The 19,071-nt window shown below is 36.4% G+C and overlaps 1 protein-coding gene across 6 annotated transcripts in view; it reads left to right on the top strand.

Annotated features, from left to right (window-relative positions):
- csnk1g1 (casein kinase 1, gamma 1) overlaps positions 1–19,071 on the top strand; it is a 63,896-nt gene that overhangs the window by 28,401 nt on the left and 16,424 nt on the right. For all 6 annotated transcript variants that reach the window (XR_010896382.1, XM_067400088.1, XM_067400087.1 and 3 more), the window contains exons 5-10: positions 7,800–7,951; positions 8,057–8,291; positions 12,176–12,261; positions 12,348–12,432; positions 14,175–14,323; positions 15,122–15,229. Coding sequence is in view for 5 of the 6 variants with exons in the window: in XM_067400088.1 (XP_067256189.1) it covers positions 7,800–7,951; positions 8,057–8,291; positions 12,176–12,261; positions 12,348–12,432; positions 14,175–14,323; positions 15,122–15,229 (815 nt within the window). In the remaining variant the exon portion in view is untranslated. The remainder of the gene's footprint in view (positions 1–7,799; positions 7,952–8,056; positions 8,292–12,175; positions 12,262–12,347; positions 12,433–14,174; positions 14,324–15,121; positions 15,230–19,071) is intronic.

Here is a 19,071-nt window from a genome sequence, read left to right as displayed (position 1 = left end):
TTATGGGGGACAAAACGTTCCAACCACAATCATAATCAATAATATGTTTTTTGAAAATGTTAGACGTAGGTTTAGAGGAATATGTTTGTACAGTATAAAAATCATTATATGTATGGAATGTCCCCTTAATGGTAGGAATACCAGTATGTGTTTATACATATACCGTGTGTGTATTTTATATTAAATTTTATATATATTAAAGAATTTAAACTGCTAGCAGTTAAATGAAAAACAAAAACCATGCAAATATATATACATCAGCTACAAAATGTAGAAAGTTGAAGATGAAGAAAACATGGTCTGTTTAAAATTAAGAAAGTAAAAGTATGCACAGTTTATTTTGTTGGTATTTTAGTTTATTAAGATTTGTTTTGTTATTTAATCAGTATTTTTTGTAAAATATGGAGATAGTACAATAGAATTTTGAAGAATAAGAAAAAAAATGCCAGTTTATAAGAAACAAGTAAAAATATGCAATTTGTTGTTGGTATTTTTGTTGTATTAAGATTTGTTATTTAATCATTATTTTTATAATAAGGCTGTTTAAACATTTTTATTTATTTGTTGTTAAATTTGCTTTTCTAATAAATGAGTTATTAATGGCCAGAATGTGTATGTAATTTGCCTTTAAATTAAAATTAAAATGAATGCCTTAAAATTAACATTATTTTGAAAAAATCGCATACACAATTAAAATTATAAGCAGTATCGGTATCGTTAAAATTGTAACAAAAAAAAATATCGGTATCGTATCACATGAAAAAAATGTGGTATCGCCCATCCCTAGTTCAGGGGACAGGCAGCTAGTGGACAGTGAGTTGATGTTTGCTGTATGTGACAAAAAATGTTTTGGCCTAAAAATGCTTGACATCGCTTAGAGGACCTTTAATATTAATAATAATGTTCAGGGGCCGTATTCACAAAACATTTTATCTTACCAGTTTTTAGCTAAGAGTTTTCTCTTAAAACCTATTCACAAAGCTGCTGAGACAAACTTTTACTAAGGAATAGACTGAAGTCTTAAGCTAAGAGTGAGGGCAGGGTTGACCTCATTGCTATGGAGTAAACACAGTGATTGGCTGATGGGGGACGAGTCAGCGATTTAATCATACAAATATTGTAGAATGAGGTGTCATGTTTCCATTAAAATGTTTTAAAATACAAATGTTACCCTATTCAAATAAAGATTTTTGCCATAGTCAAAATAAAATGTTACTATATTGTTGCCATAAAGGTTTTAAAATGTAGACTAAGTGTCACTAATTAAACTAGTATATACAGTTAATTATCCACCTCTTGGGTGTTTGCATCTCAACAGAATGCAGAATTCAAGCGACAAATTGTTTTATAAACAAAGTTTGGGAGAAACACATTCAAACAGTCTTTCTAAACAGCTTGAGAGGAGGAATGTATCGACGAGAGCCGAATCGCGTATAGTTACTTTGACAGTTTTCTGCATCCCTCCGCCACCCTGTTCCTCGCTCTACGGGGAGAACTTTGGGCTAAATTCCAAGCTCAGAACCCTCGATCCCCTTGGACAGCACACTAAATACTCTTATATATATATATATGTTTTTTTTACTCTGTTCAATCATTTGTAAGTGTGAACTCATGAAAACCATTGCCACAGGACATCAGACAATGTATTGCATTTATGAAGAAAAGGTTCAGCACCCAAGGCTCTATCACTATTGCCTCAGTAGTGTTCAGTGTCTTTAGGTGGATTAGGATTGTTTGTGATTTGGTCGTAGTGACTTAGGAGTCCTCTTGACTACTCCTAATGTTTCACAGATTTAGGAGCTAGTTATAGCACTAAAATGCTTTGTGAAATACTCTTAGGACAAAAATTTAGGACTCCTAAAATTAGGACTGACACACCCATTATTTTTAAGAGTTTCTCCTAAATCGGCAAGTTAGGAGCTACTTTTAGCTTTAAGATGTTTTGTGAATACGGCCCCAGGTTTGCTGTGCTTGTTTGTAGGGCAGCATTATTTGGCCAAATGATTGTGCTTTTATATTCAATACAGCTATTAAAAAAAAAAAAAAATGCTTTTGGAAAATAAAAAATAGAGTATTTAGGAAATACTACTACTCCTCCTAATACTAATACTACTAATACTAATACTAGTAATAATAATAATAAATGTGATATTACAACTGTGAAGTTACAATACTAATGACTGTCTTCATTTCTTAATTTTCAAACGTTAAATAATCTTGCAGTTTATTACTTTGAATTGTTAAATTGGTGCATACTGCAGTTTCCAACTTAGTTTAAACATTGTGCATATGTCGCAACAGTTCTGAATAAAAAATAAAAAATAAGCCATTACATTTGGTGCAAACCTAATATTCTAATATTCTTGAAAATGTTTTTAGATTTGATCTATTACCCAGCTGTAATGTTGCGTTTATAGTTTGATTGGAGCAGCCCTTCAGTGTAGTTTCTCTTTATTTTATTTTTTTTGCTGCTGCTGCTTATGAAGACAACAGATTAAAAAAACTGATTCAGCTGTAATGATTTCTTCTGTTTGCACTAGAGATCATCCCTTTTAATCCGATCCGCTCAGGTACAAAAGAGAGCGAGGAAAATCTTTCATGTGGGTACACACTCGTGGACATCACAGCAGTTCAGGTCATGTTACAGCGACGAGGCCGACAGACAGGAAGAACAAATATCACAGCAAATATTCCTGTCTCACAATGCTGGTTTGCTGTAGTTGCATTTCAGGCTTGTGGTAGCCCTGCTTTAGATTGCAATAGAAGGTTTGCGTTTGATCCCGATGGCGCCACATTGATTTTGACCCCGCCCCCTGTCCTCTCAGTGCATCAGGGTTGGCCGAAAAGAGCTGACAGGAAGTCGGAGCTGTGGCCAGGCATATCACATGCACAAACAGATACCACCTGCCCATAATCGTATACTGCCCCCATCTGCAAGTGTGACTGTCCGCACTCAACCTGTGCACCGGTTGTACCTTGTCCTCCCGTTTGATGTTTTTCTGCTGTTCCAGGGATGCTCGCGGTGAATGTTTGTGCTTGAGCACTCCCAGCAAAGTGGGCAATTTGTTAATCACGCTGTCCTGACCGCTGCGTGTGTTGCGGAGGAGTAGTGCTGTTGAGGGCAGGATGTTCTGGTGGGAGGTAGAGTTTCTCTGTCTCTCCATCCTCAAGCGCAGCTTTGTGAATGACATAACACCGCCCATGGCGCTTATGTAATCCACGTCCATCCTCTGTTTTTATTTGTCTCCTCTCAGTCTCTCTGTATTTTTCAGGCTAGATGGAGACTCATGTTGTAATGCCTAGGGATTTGTAAACTTTTTTTAAATGCTTTTCTTTTATCATGAGTGAGCGCAGTCCACTTAAATGCAAAATTAACACTACTTTTAATAGTGACCCAGCATCCCTTACAGAGGTGTACTGTGGTACCAATGATGTTATCTGTTATTCGAGTAGTCGTTAGTCAACTAGAAGAGGCTTAGTCAATCAAAAATTGTATTAGTCGGTTAGTCGCAGAAAGAAAAAACAAACTTTGGGTCCTTGTAGTAATTAAAGTATGTTGGACAGGAAATCAACATTAATTATGTCTTATAATTTGAAACGTAAGTAGTAGCAACTTTACTTGGCTGTTTGTTCTAACGTTAACCTAGATAAATGTGCACGGTTATTAGGGGCATATTCAAGTGTTTTGTGAGTGTGGAAGCTGAAGTATAGTGTGCTTTTACTGCATGACATGGTGATGCCGGTGCAATCACTAGCATTTTTTCCTGATTACAACAGAAACAACTTAAAATACTCCACTTTTGGTCTTACAGATAAGAGTAAAAAAACTGCAAACTGTGTACTTTTGTGTAAACTCACAATAACAAGAAAATGTTGTGACTTTGTAAAATAAAGAAAAATCAGGATGCGCTTTCTGCTGTCTCGATCTCCCGGAGCTGAAGCGTGTCACAAAAATGAACCAAAACTCGGTGATTAATTGCCTCACAGACATAGAAAATATATCTATAGAAAGCTTGATGTCTAGCGGCTGTCAACCAAGTGGAAAACAAATATTTTCAGATTATGTAATCTGTATGAAACGTGCATATAGGCACATCTACTACTGCAGAGATGTTATTAAAAATTATGAATTTTTAGATAGTCTCCTTGGTGTTTTTTTTTCACGACACATTCATAATCATTACTTTTGCTGCTGCGCTGTGGCAAGCTTTCTGTGTGCGCTTCAGTGCTGATTAGGCTATGTAGGCAATTAAGGCTCATTATTATGATTTATATGGCTTATTAATATACATGTGTGATTAGTCGACTAATTGCTTAAATGAATGACTACTAGTTGACTAGAAAAATCGAGGGCAGCCCTATTATCTATCCAATAAGCATTAGGCACAGTTGACTAACAAGAAAATATGTTCTCGCTTAGTAAGCAACAATTTTGGAAATATTTGGCCAAAAACTGCAAAAAAAAAAAAATCAGTTTCTGTACTGAATGATTTAACAAATGTATGCACCGTGGTGTTTGCAAGATTTATAGTATTTGAAATATTACATGTTCAAAAACTACTTTTTAGTAGATGACTCATCAATATTAATCACTATCTTTATTAAAGATGACCCTTACTCTGACTTCCTTTTAGAAAATACTTCCTTATAATGTTTAACAAATTCTTGTACATATCATAATTTCCCGTCATGCTAGCAGAACACCACCAAACGAAGGTCACACTCCTGTCTCTTCCTCTAGAAAGAACAGTAGAGTTCTCTTTTGCTTGTGGTTAATATGTAGCTGTTTCGTGTTGAACTCTGATACACCTCCGGGCAGCCTTGGCATCGGGACTTGAATCTCGGAGTTTGGCTGGGAATGGCTTGGCTACTGATCAACCAACTCAGGCATGATAAAACCAGCTCACTGGACTCTCCCAGCCTTTGTCTTTGATTCTCCGGCTGAACTGGGGTTTGTTTATGTGTGCAGCGTGGCAGAAGTGAGCTGCGTCAGTGCAGGCTGGTGTATGTGAACTGGAGGCAGTTGAGTCACATGGTATCTCCAGTCAGACATCCATGTTTGAGCGGGCGTAGGTGGCCCCTCTCTCAAACAGGCTGCTGGCAGATGGCGTTTTATTGGAGCACTGAGGACTCCAGAGTGAGACTGCTCTGCACTTGGTTCAGCCAGGCCTAGGCCTTCATGGAAGGTTTTTTTTTCCCTGAAATGAATGCAATTCCCATTTAAATAAATGGATTTGAGTTGTTTTGGCTTTGGTGTGATAGCAAGCTCTGATACCATGGCATTGATAATAAATTAGTACCATAATCAACCAAATAAACTGCCTTAAATGACTGATATGTAACCAAAATATTTAGCTGCTTTTTAGTTAATAAAATCTACTAAAACGTAATGATTAATTTGGACAATAGTTTAAAGGGGACCTATAATGCCCCTTTACAAGATGTAATATAAGTCTCTGGTGTCCCCAGAAAGTGTCTGTAAAGTTTCAGCTCAAAATACCCCACAGATCATTGATTGAAGCTTGTCAAATTTGCTTCTATTTAGGTGTGAGCAGAAACATACCATTTTTGTGTGTTTCCCTTTAAATGCAAATGATCTGCTGCTCCCCACCCCCATTTCCAGAAGAGGCGGAGCTTTAACAGCTTATGCTTTGGTTGCTCAACAACAAAGCTGGAGAATCTCACACAGCCAAAATGATGACTCTGTAACAGTGTTCAGCCTTACATTGTTCAAAGAAGAATCGGACACTGATGGAGAGACTCAGGAAGAAGTTACAACTTTAAGAAAGCAACAGTTTTTTTCTGAATAGTTAGTGGGTAAATTTATGTAGTTGCTGTGGAGTTCAACTTATCGACTAGCATGTGCCATAAAATGACGGCATGACAACAACACTCTACTACAACAATTCTTCCTCTTCTCTAAAGCAGCCCAACATGACCTCACCCCCTTTGTTGCGTGTTCTCGGGGGCGGGGTTTATGTACATGTTAGGGTTAGTGATGTCACCAACCCGCGAAGAAGCTCGTTGTAGTCCCTACCAGCCGTTTGTTGTAGTTCTTAAACTATTTCTGTAAAAGAGAATATTTCTCTTTGCATTGAACTTTGAGCCTCGTAACTTTGCAGATGTTTTTTATGCTCAAACAGCAACATTACACACTAACAAAAGTAAAAAAAGTAAAATCAAAATTAAGGTTGGGCGATATATATCGCATGCTGACAACCTATGCAATATTGCGTTCATTATCGCAAATGAACCGCCTTCGATAATGAACTCGATATTGCGTAGCTTGTCAGTGAACTACGGCTCTGTCTATTAAATGCCGCTGCATTTGAAAGAAGGTGATTGTGATTTAGTGGTAATCAGGGAACCGGCTTTACTGACGAAATGCGCGTGACAATTGCATGCGATATATCGGTCAGCCCTAATCACAATTCACCCCTTTAAATGTAGATTGGCAAGTGTTTCAACTTTTAAATAATAATAATAATAATTTCAATTATTGAAGAAAAGACAGGATTATAAATGGCATATAGGTAAACAATTGGTGACAGTTTTGATTTTTAGATGAGTTATTCCTGTCGAACAACAGCAGCATGTTGCCTAATGTTTGCAATACTGCTATCAAAGTTTTGATACCAGAATTTTCAGTACATATTGTATGCATGTTGTGCATTTCTTCTCATAAAAAAACTTCATAAGCAGCCTGGGTCATGGTTATTGGTAGCTGAAAACATTATCAAGTTCTCCAAAATATATAACAAACAAATAAGGGAACTACACTTTGCGAATGACAGCCAATTCAAATTCTGTGGAAATCTTTGGAAGTGGATTCCATGCAGCTCTAATCATTTTGACCATTTCTCAAATCACTTTTTATGACTGATGCAAGAAAAAAGTACATATTTTTTTATGTAATATGCAATTTTTTGAGAGAGGAATTACATTTCTATATGTATTACTATATGAGTTTCCTCCCACTCTTTGAATTCCCACTCACACGTTCCAGCAGCATCTAGCAGTGGAGTGCCGATAGAAAGTTGGCGAAAGTGTTAATCAGCAGAGATAGATAGAAACCAACAACTGAATGTGTTATGTGCAGTCTGAACACAAGATGAGTCATCGGCAGGCCAACAGTGTGCTCTATTCTCAGGGGTGTTACACCACCACACAATGAGCAGTGTAGGCTTTGCCTACAACTACCCACATCACCCTCAGAAGATGCACACAGTTTAAAGACACATGTATTTGTTTTAGCTATTAATTATTGCTTTTTATCGCAGACTTAGGGATCGGCCACTCTTAAGGTGCGCTCACATCATTTTTCTTTGAAATTTTGCCACAGAAATCCAGTCATTCCAATAGGAATCCATGCAATCTGGAGTTTTGCGTGAGGGCAAAATAATTCCCCCACGCAAATTTAGCTCATGTTCAAGTTTGTCACGTGAATTTGCCACGCTGCTTGGGTCTGTGTCAACTATGCTTCATATATTGCTACACTGTTGACAACAGACACTTGGACCTGTTTTTGCACAATTTCACTGTTTTGCTCATTTTGATAATGCTGATCTCTTAGCATAATCATGTGGGATCACAAGTGTTCAAAGAGACAAAGCCAGTTTCATTTATGTATTCATCTGTCTACGTATTTCTTACAGTGCTGCTATCTAGTTTTTGCTTTAATCTATAATATATAGACCAAATTATATATGTAGTCTAGTTAAATTTAATTGAAAAAGTACACGCTTGACCTTTTAAAGAGAGATTGTCTTTAATTAATGCTCTGTGTTGTGTTTTTATAGTAGAGGGTCTGCCTCAGGTCTACTATTTCGGGCCCTGTGGGAAATACAATGCCATGGTTCTGGAGCTGCTCGGCCCCAGTCTTGAGGATCTCTTTGACCTGTGTGACCGAACATTCTCCCTCAAGACCGTCCTGATGATCGCCATTCAGCTGGTGAGTGCCCAGGCAGTGTCACTTGGGTGAGAAGTGCATGCATATAGTCGTTCTGATGCTTTGCAGTGCAGGTGTGTAATTTGCATCCTTTGCTCAATTCCCCAGATTTCCCGCATGGAGTATGTGCATTCTAAAAACCTCATCTATAGGGACGTGAAGCCAGAGAACTTTCTCATCGGTCGGCAAGGAAACAAGAAGGAGCACATCATTCACATCATAGACTTTGGCCTTGCAAAAGAATACATTGACCCAGAAACCAAAAAACACATTCCTTACCGGGAGCACAAGAGCCTTACGGGCACAGCTCGATACATGTCTATTAATACACATTTAGGGAAAGGTAAGTGTTAGATACCTCCCTAGTCTGATCCTGAAATTGACTAAACATTAAATTTAGCATGTCGCTATCTCCACGTTTCTTGATTGACTGTTTAATAGGGTTGGGAATCATGAACCAGTTGTTAAAGAACATGATTTTCATGTTTGGATCTTTTGATGTTGCATTGGATCTATAGTAGGGCCGGAACTAATGATTATTTCAATCGATTTGATCAATCAATTATTTTTATTTTTTATTCTTTTCTTGATTAATCGAATAATCTGACAGTTATTTTTTTCTTACTGTTAATTTGTTGATTATTTTATGAATAGTTTATTAATCCTTTGGTTATTAAGTAATAAAAGTAACTAATAGGGGTGTAACGATTCACTTATTTTCTTGATGCATATGCATCGTCAGGATTTGTAATCGATGCATCGAGAAAATGAGTGAATCGTTACACCCCTATTAGTTACAGTTATTACTTAATAACAAAAGGATTAATAAACTATTCATAAAATAATCGTGAAACATGTTTTTTGAATCATGAATCATTAATTTTGATCAACAATCGATGTAAAATGCTAAGAATCGGATTAATCGGATCAATTCTATAGAGATTCAGTGCTTTAAAATATATAAATGTAATCACCTTTCACTGGATTGAGCTCGCACTCCGTCCGTAGCTCTCATCGACACATTTTTGAGCAGCCCACGATTGAGCTCTCCTCAGGACGGCCACTGCTCTTCACGTGTCTCTGAGACAGCAATAGTCCTGAGTCAAATCGATCAAGCCATTGATAAAGCTGCCAAGTCATTGCGTGGTCACTACTGTTGAAATAATACGCTTTCATTGCATGGAAATGTCACCGTTATTTTATATAAAGGAATGGGTCATGTCATTGACATTACCTGAGAAAGTTGAAGTAAAACCCTGCTTATTCAAGGCCGCGCATTTATTGCATAGATGGAGCTAATGAATAATGTAAGTGTCTAAATGCATACGCACAGTTCCAATGAATGATAAACGAAATTTAACTTAATGTCGTTAAACTGATTGTATGAAGGAAACTGCTGAAATAACTACATTAACAACACTGAAATAAGAGCACACAGTTTGTCTATCAATCAGATGCACATTAAAGTTGTGTTCATTACTATAGCAACAGTAGAAACCCAGCGTTTTTTTTTTTTTTTTTTTTTTTTTTCTTTTCTTCTTTAGAATCACCATAAGGAAAATTTTCTGTTTCAAGAAAGAGAGGACTTTTATAACTATTCCGTGAAGAAAAGTTAGTTTAGAATTAGTTGGGAAAGTGCATGATATTCTAAGGTAGTCTCTCCATGTAAGCATTAGTATGTTTAATGTACCTGGAACACTTTAATAAGGTTGTGTAGTCATTAACACTATCCTACATTATAGTTAACATGAACTAACAATACTTTTAAAGCCTTTTAAAATGTTGCCTTATGTAAATTTCTACAAATGCCAATTTTTAGGCTGTTAAAATAAAGTTATGTAGCATCAAGAACTAACATGAACTTGCATTCACATTGGACAAAAGGTAGTTTTTTTGCCCTTACTCTCTGACCTCCTGAAGGCCACTGTGTAATTCGCACCCTGACTAAGACACATTGGGTAAGCATTTCAATAACCCTAATGAATGCATATAAAAATGCAGAATCGAATTGAATTTTAATCTGAATTGTCTCAAATTGAATCATTCTGAAACTCGTTCTTGAATTGAATCGAACACCTATGAATCGTGAATTGAATCAATTCGCTGACTACCCAAAGATTCACAGCCCTAGTAACTAATCTAAGTATGACCCTAACGGTATTATTTATCACAAAGCATAACGTTTATGCAGTGTAGGCCTAATTAGGTTAGGTGTTTAGGATGTGTTCAGTCACTTTGTGGGACTTACAGCAGCAACTGCTTACAAATTTGAATCCTGTTTTGTGGACTTACAGCAGCAACTGCTTACAAATTTGAATCCTGTTTTGTTAATTCAAGAGATTCAAGTAAAGTAAACAAGATTAAAGTAAACAAATAGCTGAAGTCATAACCGCATTCTTACTAACTAACTATCAAACATGGCGGTATCTATAAAACCGTTTTACTGTGATTGATAGCATGCAATTAAATAAAGGAGTCCAGTCAAGGTGTGAGTTCATCCATTAGATATTTTAAATAACGAACAACAACTTTGTAACTGGTTGCAGAGAGTATGCTTGAGCTGCATGTTTTGCAGCCTCACACTCACAGCAGCTCGTAAAAACCAGAATGATGTTTGAATATAGTCGTATTAAGCACAAAATATGAGACTGGCAACCGTATTCTAGTGCTGTGTAAAACTTCACTTTAATAATCCAAATACGTGCACTGTTGTCTCGTTGTTTTGAGGGGTTTTTTTTTATGCTCTTACATAGAAGTTGTGCTGCTGGCGTTGTTTTTCCCTTTTTAGTTTTACAGAGTGTACAGAGCACCGTTTTATTCGGTCTCTGTTAAAAAAAAAAAATTCCACTCTTTAGATCAGCCTCGATATTTTTGTAAAAACGGCTGATTTTTATCATGCCTGGGAGCTTCCATCATTGGGGAATATAAACAGTGTGGCAAATCTACACATTCTGCGCAAATCGACTAATTTACATAATCAATGAAATTGATTGTAGGCGCGTCGTTCCAGTCCTAATCTATGAGTCAAATGATGCTGTGTTTGTGAGTGAGTTGTGAGTAATGAAAAAAAGTCTTACGGGTTTGGATTGACATGAGGGTGAGTAATTAATGACCAAATTTGCATTTTTGGGTGAACTAACCCTTTAAATATGAGAACTGCATGGGTCAAAGTAGCAACACAGTGCTGTTGCACGTTCCTCAGGCTTAAATGTATTTTAATACCCTCACTCCACAACAAATTCTTTAAAAGTAATGATAGTTATGATTATTTTTTATTATTTTTTAAATATATATTTTTATAATTATAGTGGCATTCATCAGCAACATTTATATTCTGTTCACAAACATTCACATTTGTCTTATCTGACTCAAAATAAAAAGGCAACTGTTACTGTTATGTTGTAAATTATTTAAAGGGATACTTTATAACAAAAACTGAAATTTCATTATTTACCCTCATGTTGTTCTAAACCCATAAGATTTTTATTCATCTTCTAAACACAAATTAACATATTTTTAATGTAACCAGAATGTTCATTTCAGATATATGAACAAACAGCTGAAGTCACAATCTCATTCTTACTAACAGTTATAGCAACAGAATCAAACATGGCGGTATCCATAAAGTTTTTACCGCGATTGACAATGTGTAATTAAGTAAAGGTGTCCAATCAAGGCGTGAGTTCATCCTTTAGATATTTTAAATAACCAACAACCTTTGTAACCGGAGAGATTTTTGTCCATCCGATGAAAGTCACAACCAAAATTAAGCTTTACAGAGTACATAAAGACATTGTAAAAGTAATCCATATGAATCAAGGGCTTCAATCCAAATTGTCTGAAGAGACATGATTGTGCTTTATATGATTTAACTTGGGCTTTTATTCATATATAAACATCAATCAATGTACATACATGGAGCTCATCAAATATGGCAAATGCAGAAGATCAAACGTGCTTCATGCGCAAGAACAAACATTGTTGTGGTTGAGCTTCGTGGTTACAAGGACTTTCAGTGGATGAACAAAAAATTGTTCCATAGATAAATGTAAGTCTTATGGGTTTGAAATAAGATTTGTTTTTTGTTTTTAAGTTGTTTATAGCACTTCCTCCAAGCACTAAAAGTCACAGAACCAGAATTGTTAAATTCTTTGATTCCCAACCCTACTGTTCAACAAACTTTGTTATTTTGTACATAATTGAACTTTTTTTTTTCTTTTCTTGCAGAGCAAAGTCGGAGGGATGACCTTGAGGCCTTGGGTCACATGTTCATGTATTTCCTCCGGGGTAGTCTCCCTTGGCAAGGACTAAAAGTATGTTGAACCAGCCAGTTAACGTCATTAAAACTGTTACTAATTTTGTTCTGGAAAATGAGCTGTTGTTGTTTTGTGCTTTACAGGCTGACACACTGAAAGAACGCTACCAGAAGATTGGGGACACAAAGCGAAACACTCCCATTGAAGTTCTCTGTGAGAACTTTCCCGGTGAGACCCCCTTAAAAGACATCATGTGCTTCACTAGGAGCAGCTAATCTTAAAGTCAGCATGAAATTAAAATTGACCCCATTTTCTTTCTTAATACACATTCCCGGTCTTGTGCATGCTTCACAAGTGCAGATTATTTCAAAGGAAATATTATGTTTGTCTTTTGTAATCTTTCATCAAAATGTAATAACTATTTCAGCTGACGGGGACATTAAAGAAGTAAAACGGGATGTTTAAAGTTGCTTTATGTTGGCTTTAAAGTGTCCCTATCATGGTATTTTAAAGGTTGCCAATTTTGTTCTAGAGGTCTTCATGCAGGTTTTCATGCATCCAAGGTCAAAAAACTTTTTCTCAACATACATTTCAGAATCCTCTTTTTTCTTAGTGTCTGAAACGGTTCAATATAGGATTGTCTCTCTAAACTCTTTCCACAAGCCTCTTCTGCTCTGATTGGTCAGATGGCCTAGTCTGTTGTGATTGGTCGTCCGCTTACAAGCGCATTTCAGTCACCAGACGACCATTATCATATCTGAATTTCAGCTCCAGATCTTCTTTAGCACTTGATGCACAGTGATACGAACAGTAACGATGGTGTTGGTTTTTACCGTGTCGATTCCAGCCCGAGTCCTTATCCTTCAGTAGTGCATGCTAAATTGGATTTGCTTTGGCGGCTGAAAACAGCGTCTTCTCAACATGTCAGTAACACAAACCAGACAGTTATAACTACAGTGTTTGAGGGCAGGACTTGCACATCAGAATGCTTTTTGACTGAGATTAAAGGTGCTAAAGAGGATCTTTTCGTCGACTGAGAAACCAAAGACTATTACTGAGTTTTTGAAATGAGCGCATGCGTAAGAACACCAGCCCCCCCCACCCGCTTTTGTGTGAATGCCTCCCAAATCTCGTGCACGAGTATTGGAACTCGAGCGTTTACCACCGGCATTCACTGTGTCGTGTTAGTGGATTCATTATGTCGGACTCACCGCAGGTAACTCATAATCTGCAGTTGTTACTCCTGTCTCCGGACAAAAACATTGCATGCAGCGCCTGTGGAGTGTGGAAAGTTACTGGAGCGCGCAGCCGCGCACATCTCTCACAAAGGAACATCAATGGCAGTGATTGACAAGCCAGAGGGCCAATCGTTTACGCAATGATCGTGTTAACGATTGGCTGATGTTTTTAAGGCCCTACCTCGTGCACAGATGATGTATATTAATATTATTACTTTCAGTGCACCTAATAAATAGTATTTTATCAGTTAGTAAAGACAGTTTCAAGTAATATTGCAAAAAGTTATAAAACAAAACATTAGCACCTCTTTAGCACCTTTAATGTAAACAGCCCACTGCAAACGCCCTTGTAATTCGCTTCAACTTTTTTGAACTTTCTGAATGATTATTTTATAGAAGGTTCAAGTGGTGTGTAAGGAATTGGAAGCAAGCAGAGTACGGCTGTTTCTAAAGCACGCAGTGCCATCTGCTGTTAAAAACTAAGCTCAAAATCGATTTGAGAGAGAATCACGATGCATTCGGAAAATCTCAGAATCGATCCAGAACCATGTCTCGATTTGCTTTGCGTCAGTTTATTGTCCCAGGCCTACATTCATAAACAATTTTATTTCACACTACATGAAAAGAAAAATATGAAAAAGCATAATAGGGAGACTTTAAGACCAAACTTTACTTTTCTGTTATTTATTCTGATTACTGTCATTGTAACTTTGTCCTCATTTGTGCTTTCAGAGGAGATGGCCACCTATCTGCGCTATGTCCGGCGGTTGGATTTCTTTGAGAAGCCAGATTATGAATACTTGCGGACCTTATTTACGGAGTTGTTTGAACGAAAAGGATATACCTTTGATTACTCTTATGACTGGGTTGGCAGACAGATTGTGAGTTAACATAAAGAATTTCTGCATTCCACTCATGCTAGCTATGTTCCAGCACTTCCCTACATAGGTCGCTATTTTCTAAGGCAACATCATACAAAACAAAATGTAACTTCAAAACAAAATGAAACTCTTTACTTGGGTAGCTTTGCAAACCTCATGATGTTAGCATGTTGCTAAGCTAATAATGCAATGCTGTTAACACAAAAATACATGACCACATTTTTATCAGTATTATTCAGCATTGAATGTACAGTTTAATTGTACAGTCAGTTAGTCATAAAGTGGCACAGTTTACTCCTCCATGGAATGTTGCTGCCTATATTCACTGTAGGGTTGTCAAAAGTACTGACTTTGGTACCAAGTTGGTACTGAAATTTAAAAAAAATGTGACAATACTAGCATTTCCCCTTCGCATTTTGAGCGCTGTTGAGCGGATTCTTAAACACCTGATTGGACGTTGTGTTCACATGCTTAACAGATATGTCTGTGATTGGCTACAATGATCAACGCTTCAAAAACATGTTGTAAATAGACATCTTTGACGATCTTCACTGAGCACTTACACAGATACACACTGGAGCATTGATCATTGTAGCCAATCACAGACATATTTGTTGAGCACAATGGCCAATCAGATGTGTTTATAATACGCTCAACAGTGCACAAAATGCTAGGGAGGATTTTTAACATTTCAGTACTGTCTTGGTACCGAAGTCGGTACTTTCGACAAACTTAATTCACTGGGACACAGAGCTAGTTCATCTTGGCCATGAAACTGATGTTGTGTGTCTTTCTCAGCCCACTCCAGTAGGGTCGGTCCACGTGGACTCAGGGGCATCTGCCATCACACGTGAGAGCCATGCACACAGAGACAGACCCTCTCAGCACCAGCCATTAAGGAATCAGGTAATCGTCCACTGTTCGTTAAGAAAGTTTAAGGTTGGCAAACCTTGTCTTTATTACAGAAAGAGAAAATGTACTATGTTCAAGTTTTAGTCCATTTATTAGGGGTGGGTAATATTTACCCTGAACCAAATGGGTGAATCTCACAAAACAAGCCTGGGTTATATTTCACTTTAAGCTTTTTTGTAGAATAATATTTTTTTTTGGGATTGTGATATTTTGTTTGACAGTTAAACGCCCTCACATTCTCATGGCTGTATTGCGAATATAGAAAATACTGTTCAGTGTTTGAATGGAAAGTAATGCTTTTATTTAAAAATGACACATTAAATTGTTCAAAATTATCAGTAATATGGTTGTCACAATATCAGATTTTTCACACCACAGTTATCGTGGCCTAAAGAATTCACGATATCGATACATCGTGATATCTATAGAAACCTTGAAAAAAAGAAAAAAAACTAATGTTATCAGTCAAATTCATCTCTACTTTATTTAGTCTTTTTCATTATTTTTTTAAGCCAATGAATCACACCATTGCATACAACACCTACACTTAAGGGTTATCAGATACTGATAAACACAAGGCACAATTATTTTTAATAAACATTCTCTCTTTAGCAATTTTTAATGAAGGATAAGAAGCATTTAGTGTATCTGATTTCAAGCTGGAGTAAAAAACACTGAATGTATCCCGTCCATGAAAAAAGACCATGCTGTGTGAATAATAAAGTTATTAACTAGTGAGGACCAGTAAAGTATACAAACCTTTACACTCACACACATATAATGTTTTGTATTGTAATGCAAAGTATATGACGGTAATGAGAATAGTAGAAAAAAAAAAAAAAAAAAAAATCAGAATGCATTACAATAATAGGAAATAAGAAAAGCTTTTTGCTTGACATGAAAATATCACAATGCAAACAAAAATTATTTGTTTTTGGAGTGAAATAATGGCCTAGACATGTTTTCATGAGGTCTGCTCAAGCATTATCATTAGAGCTGGTGGAGGTGGAGTTGATTTTCGAGCGTTTCTGCAGCAGGACATGAAGCTTTAAACAAAATCATTAGACCCGTCCACTCATCAGCTGGCTGCTGCAGCATGCACTGCTTTAGCATATCATGCGCTCAGAGTGCATGCTGGGATTAGAAGTTCCTAAAACTATACATTTTTTGCACATATATGTCACTGGAGACTATTTTTATATTGATTAATTTGCCAGTTTCTGTAAATTGCTTATTCTGCCTCTCTCTTACATCTGCAAGAGCAAATCATCTCATAAACTTGCCCTGTATCAAACTCATCATGCTGAAGCAAATTATTAATTTTCTCTCATAAAAGTTGTCTGAGTTTGGGGTGCACTGAAATTAGTGCTTATAGTTCAAGGTTGATTGAAGTCAAAGGAAGTCACATGGTTTTGCAATGACAGGTTGAGGGTGAGTTAATGAATTGAGCTGAACTGTTTTTTTTTAAGACATCTTGACATCATATATTTAAGGTGTTTCTAGTGATTTGAATTCAGTGTAGATTTTTATTCCTATGGTTCTTGTGAGGGAAGAGGAGTGCAGATATATTTAGAAATCCTTGGCTGAAAGACACAAGCACCCTGTAAACTGCCCCGTCATCAGTTTGATGGGGGTTCTGGTGTTTAACGAGTCCACAGCACTAATTGGGGCACATAAAAACCTATTCACGGGAGCACAGATTTTCGCCACAGAAGACTCTATTACATTTAAACGATGCTATTCTATTGACTTGCCAATAAGATGTAGGGTACAGTGGGGCTAAAGGTGCACCAGGGAAGAAGGCGCATTTGACTTTGTTCACCTTTAAACCACTAGATGGCACAAACAGTCTCCATCACTTTCCTAAATATCTGTTTTTCACTATGCACATGGAAATTTGGCTGATCCTTGACACGATCACGGGCAGCAATGCAAAGTTTAATAAAATAAAAATGGACCAACTTTATATTAAGTGTCTTTGACTACTATGTACTAACATTTACCATTTGATACAATGCACTTATTGTGTACATACATGCATTTATGTTGTACTTAGAATTAATTAAAAAACAAACAAAAAAAAAAACACCTGCAATAATTAAATTTGTAATTAATTTCTGTAAAAAAAGATACATTCTTTGCAGACAGCTTTCCTTGCGTGCAAAATTTTCTGCAGTCGTACACTGACTATGGGAATAGTGAAAAGCACGTTTTCCTTAAGGTGTGACTTTAGCCCCATTGTACACTACGTTTTTGGTCATGTGTCCTGCCAGTGTTCCAGTTGGACATAGGACTGTTGCTAATATATATATATATTTATGTAAATATCTCATAATTCTTAAAATATTTGAAACTTCAAATATTTTAAGAATTATGAGATATTTACATAATTATATATATATATATATATATATATATATATATATATATATATATATATATATATATATATATATATATATATATATATATATATATATATATATATATACACACACACACACACACACACACACACACACACACACACACACACACACACACACACACACACACACACACACACACACACACACACTGTCCGGCCAAAATTGCTGTTTGGATTTCAATTGGCAAATGCTTAAGAATCTCTGAATGGATCATTATTACAGTGATTATGTTTCTAGCATGTTTTATGTTTGGCAACAGTTCTTTCAACCCTAACAGATGGAGTGTGTAGCTTTTCATTTCTTAAAACAACCATGTTGGAATATGTATCATGGCCATATTCCAGGATGACGATGTCAAGATTCACCAGGGTTAAAATTGTGAAAGAATGGTTCAGAGAGCATGAAGAATCATTTTCACACATCAGTTGGCACCTCTGACCAAAAATTGATAGAAATAGATGTTGTGATGTTATTTCCATCAAGATGTGCATCCATTTTTGGTCAAGATCTTGGATTGACAATGCAAGAGGTGAGCACTCTGTAAAGTTTCCTCCAGCACATCCCAAACACTTACACTGAGGTTAAGATCAGGACTCAGAAGCACCAATTCATGTGTGAAAATTGTTCATGCTCATTCACAACCATTCTTTCACAATTTTAACCCTGGTAAATCTTGACATTGTCATCCTGGAATATGGCCATGATGTGTCTTCCTACAAGGTTGTTTATGAAATGAAAAGCTACACACTCCATCTTTTAGGATTAGTATTTTTTATTTTTTTTTTACCAAACATATAACATGCTAGAAACGCGCACAACCCTTTAATAATGATCCACCCATAGACTCTTAAGTATTTGCCTATTAAAATCCAAGCAGCGACTTTTTTTTGTTTTGTTTTGTTTTTGGCCGGGCAGTGTCTCCACTTAAACTAAATGTAACAGACAAAGAATAAACAGAATTTAAATTTATTAAAAAAAATATATATGTTTTCGATCCTACGACTAAATGGAAAAGAACATCTTCCACACTACCTCACTCTCACCACAAAGCACTTGAACGTTTCACATGACTGATGCACCAGGGATTTGTACTGAATCTGTATATTCTGCACATCACAATTTCAGAAATTGAATTTGTATTTTTGCGTTTGTTTGTCCTTGTGTTTCATGTCTGACTCAGAATTTGTTGAGCTCTCTGTTAATGTCTTGTCTAGTTAAATGGCAGAATATGACCCATCAGTTTGAATTTATGTAATATGCAGCTCTAGATAGAATTCTTTGGTTTTCTTAATGAATGAATTTATGCTGTCAGATATACCTATCTGATCTGTGTTGGATGCCTGATTTGCTACATGTAGTGTCCACTTGGCATTCAGCAGCTTTTCTAGAAATTTTTCTCTTCAGTTT

This window comes from Chanodichthys erythropterus, chromosome 11, assembly GCF_024489055.1.
Source record: "Chanodichthys erythropterus isolate Z2021 chromosome 11, ASM2448905v1, whole genome shotgun sequence".
Classification (NCBI taxonomy): domain Eukaryota; kingdom Metazoa; phylum Chordata; class Actinopteri; order Cypriniformes; family Xenocyprididae; genus Chanodichthys; species Chanodichthys erythropterus.
Note: the sequence above shows the minus strand (reverse complement) of the source record. Positions and strands in the feature narration are given on the sequence as shown.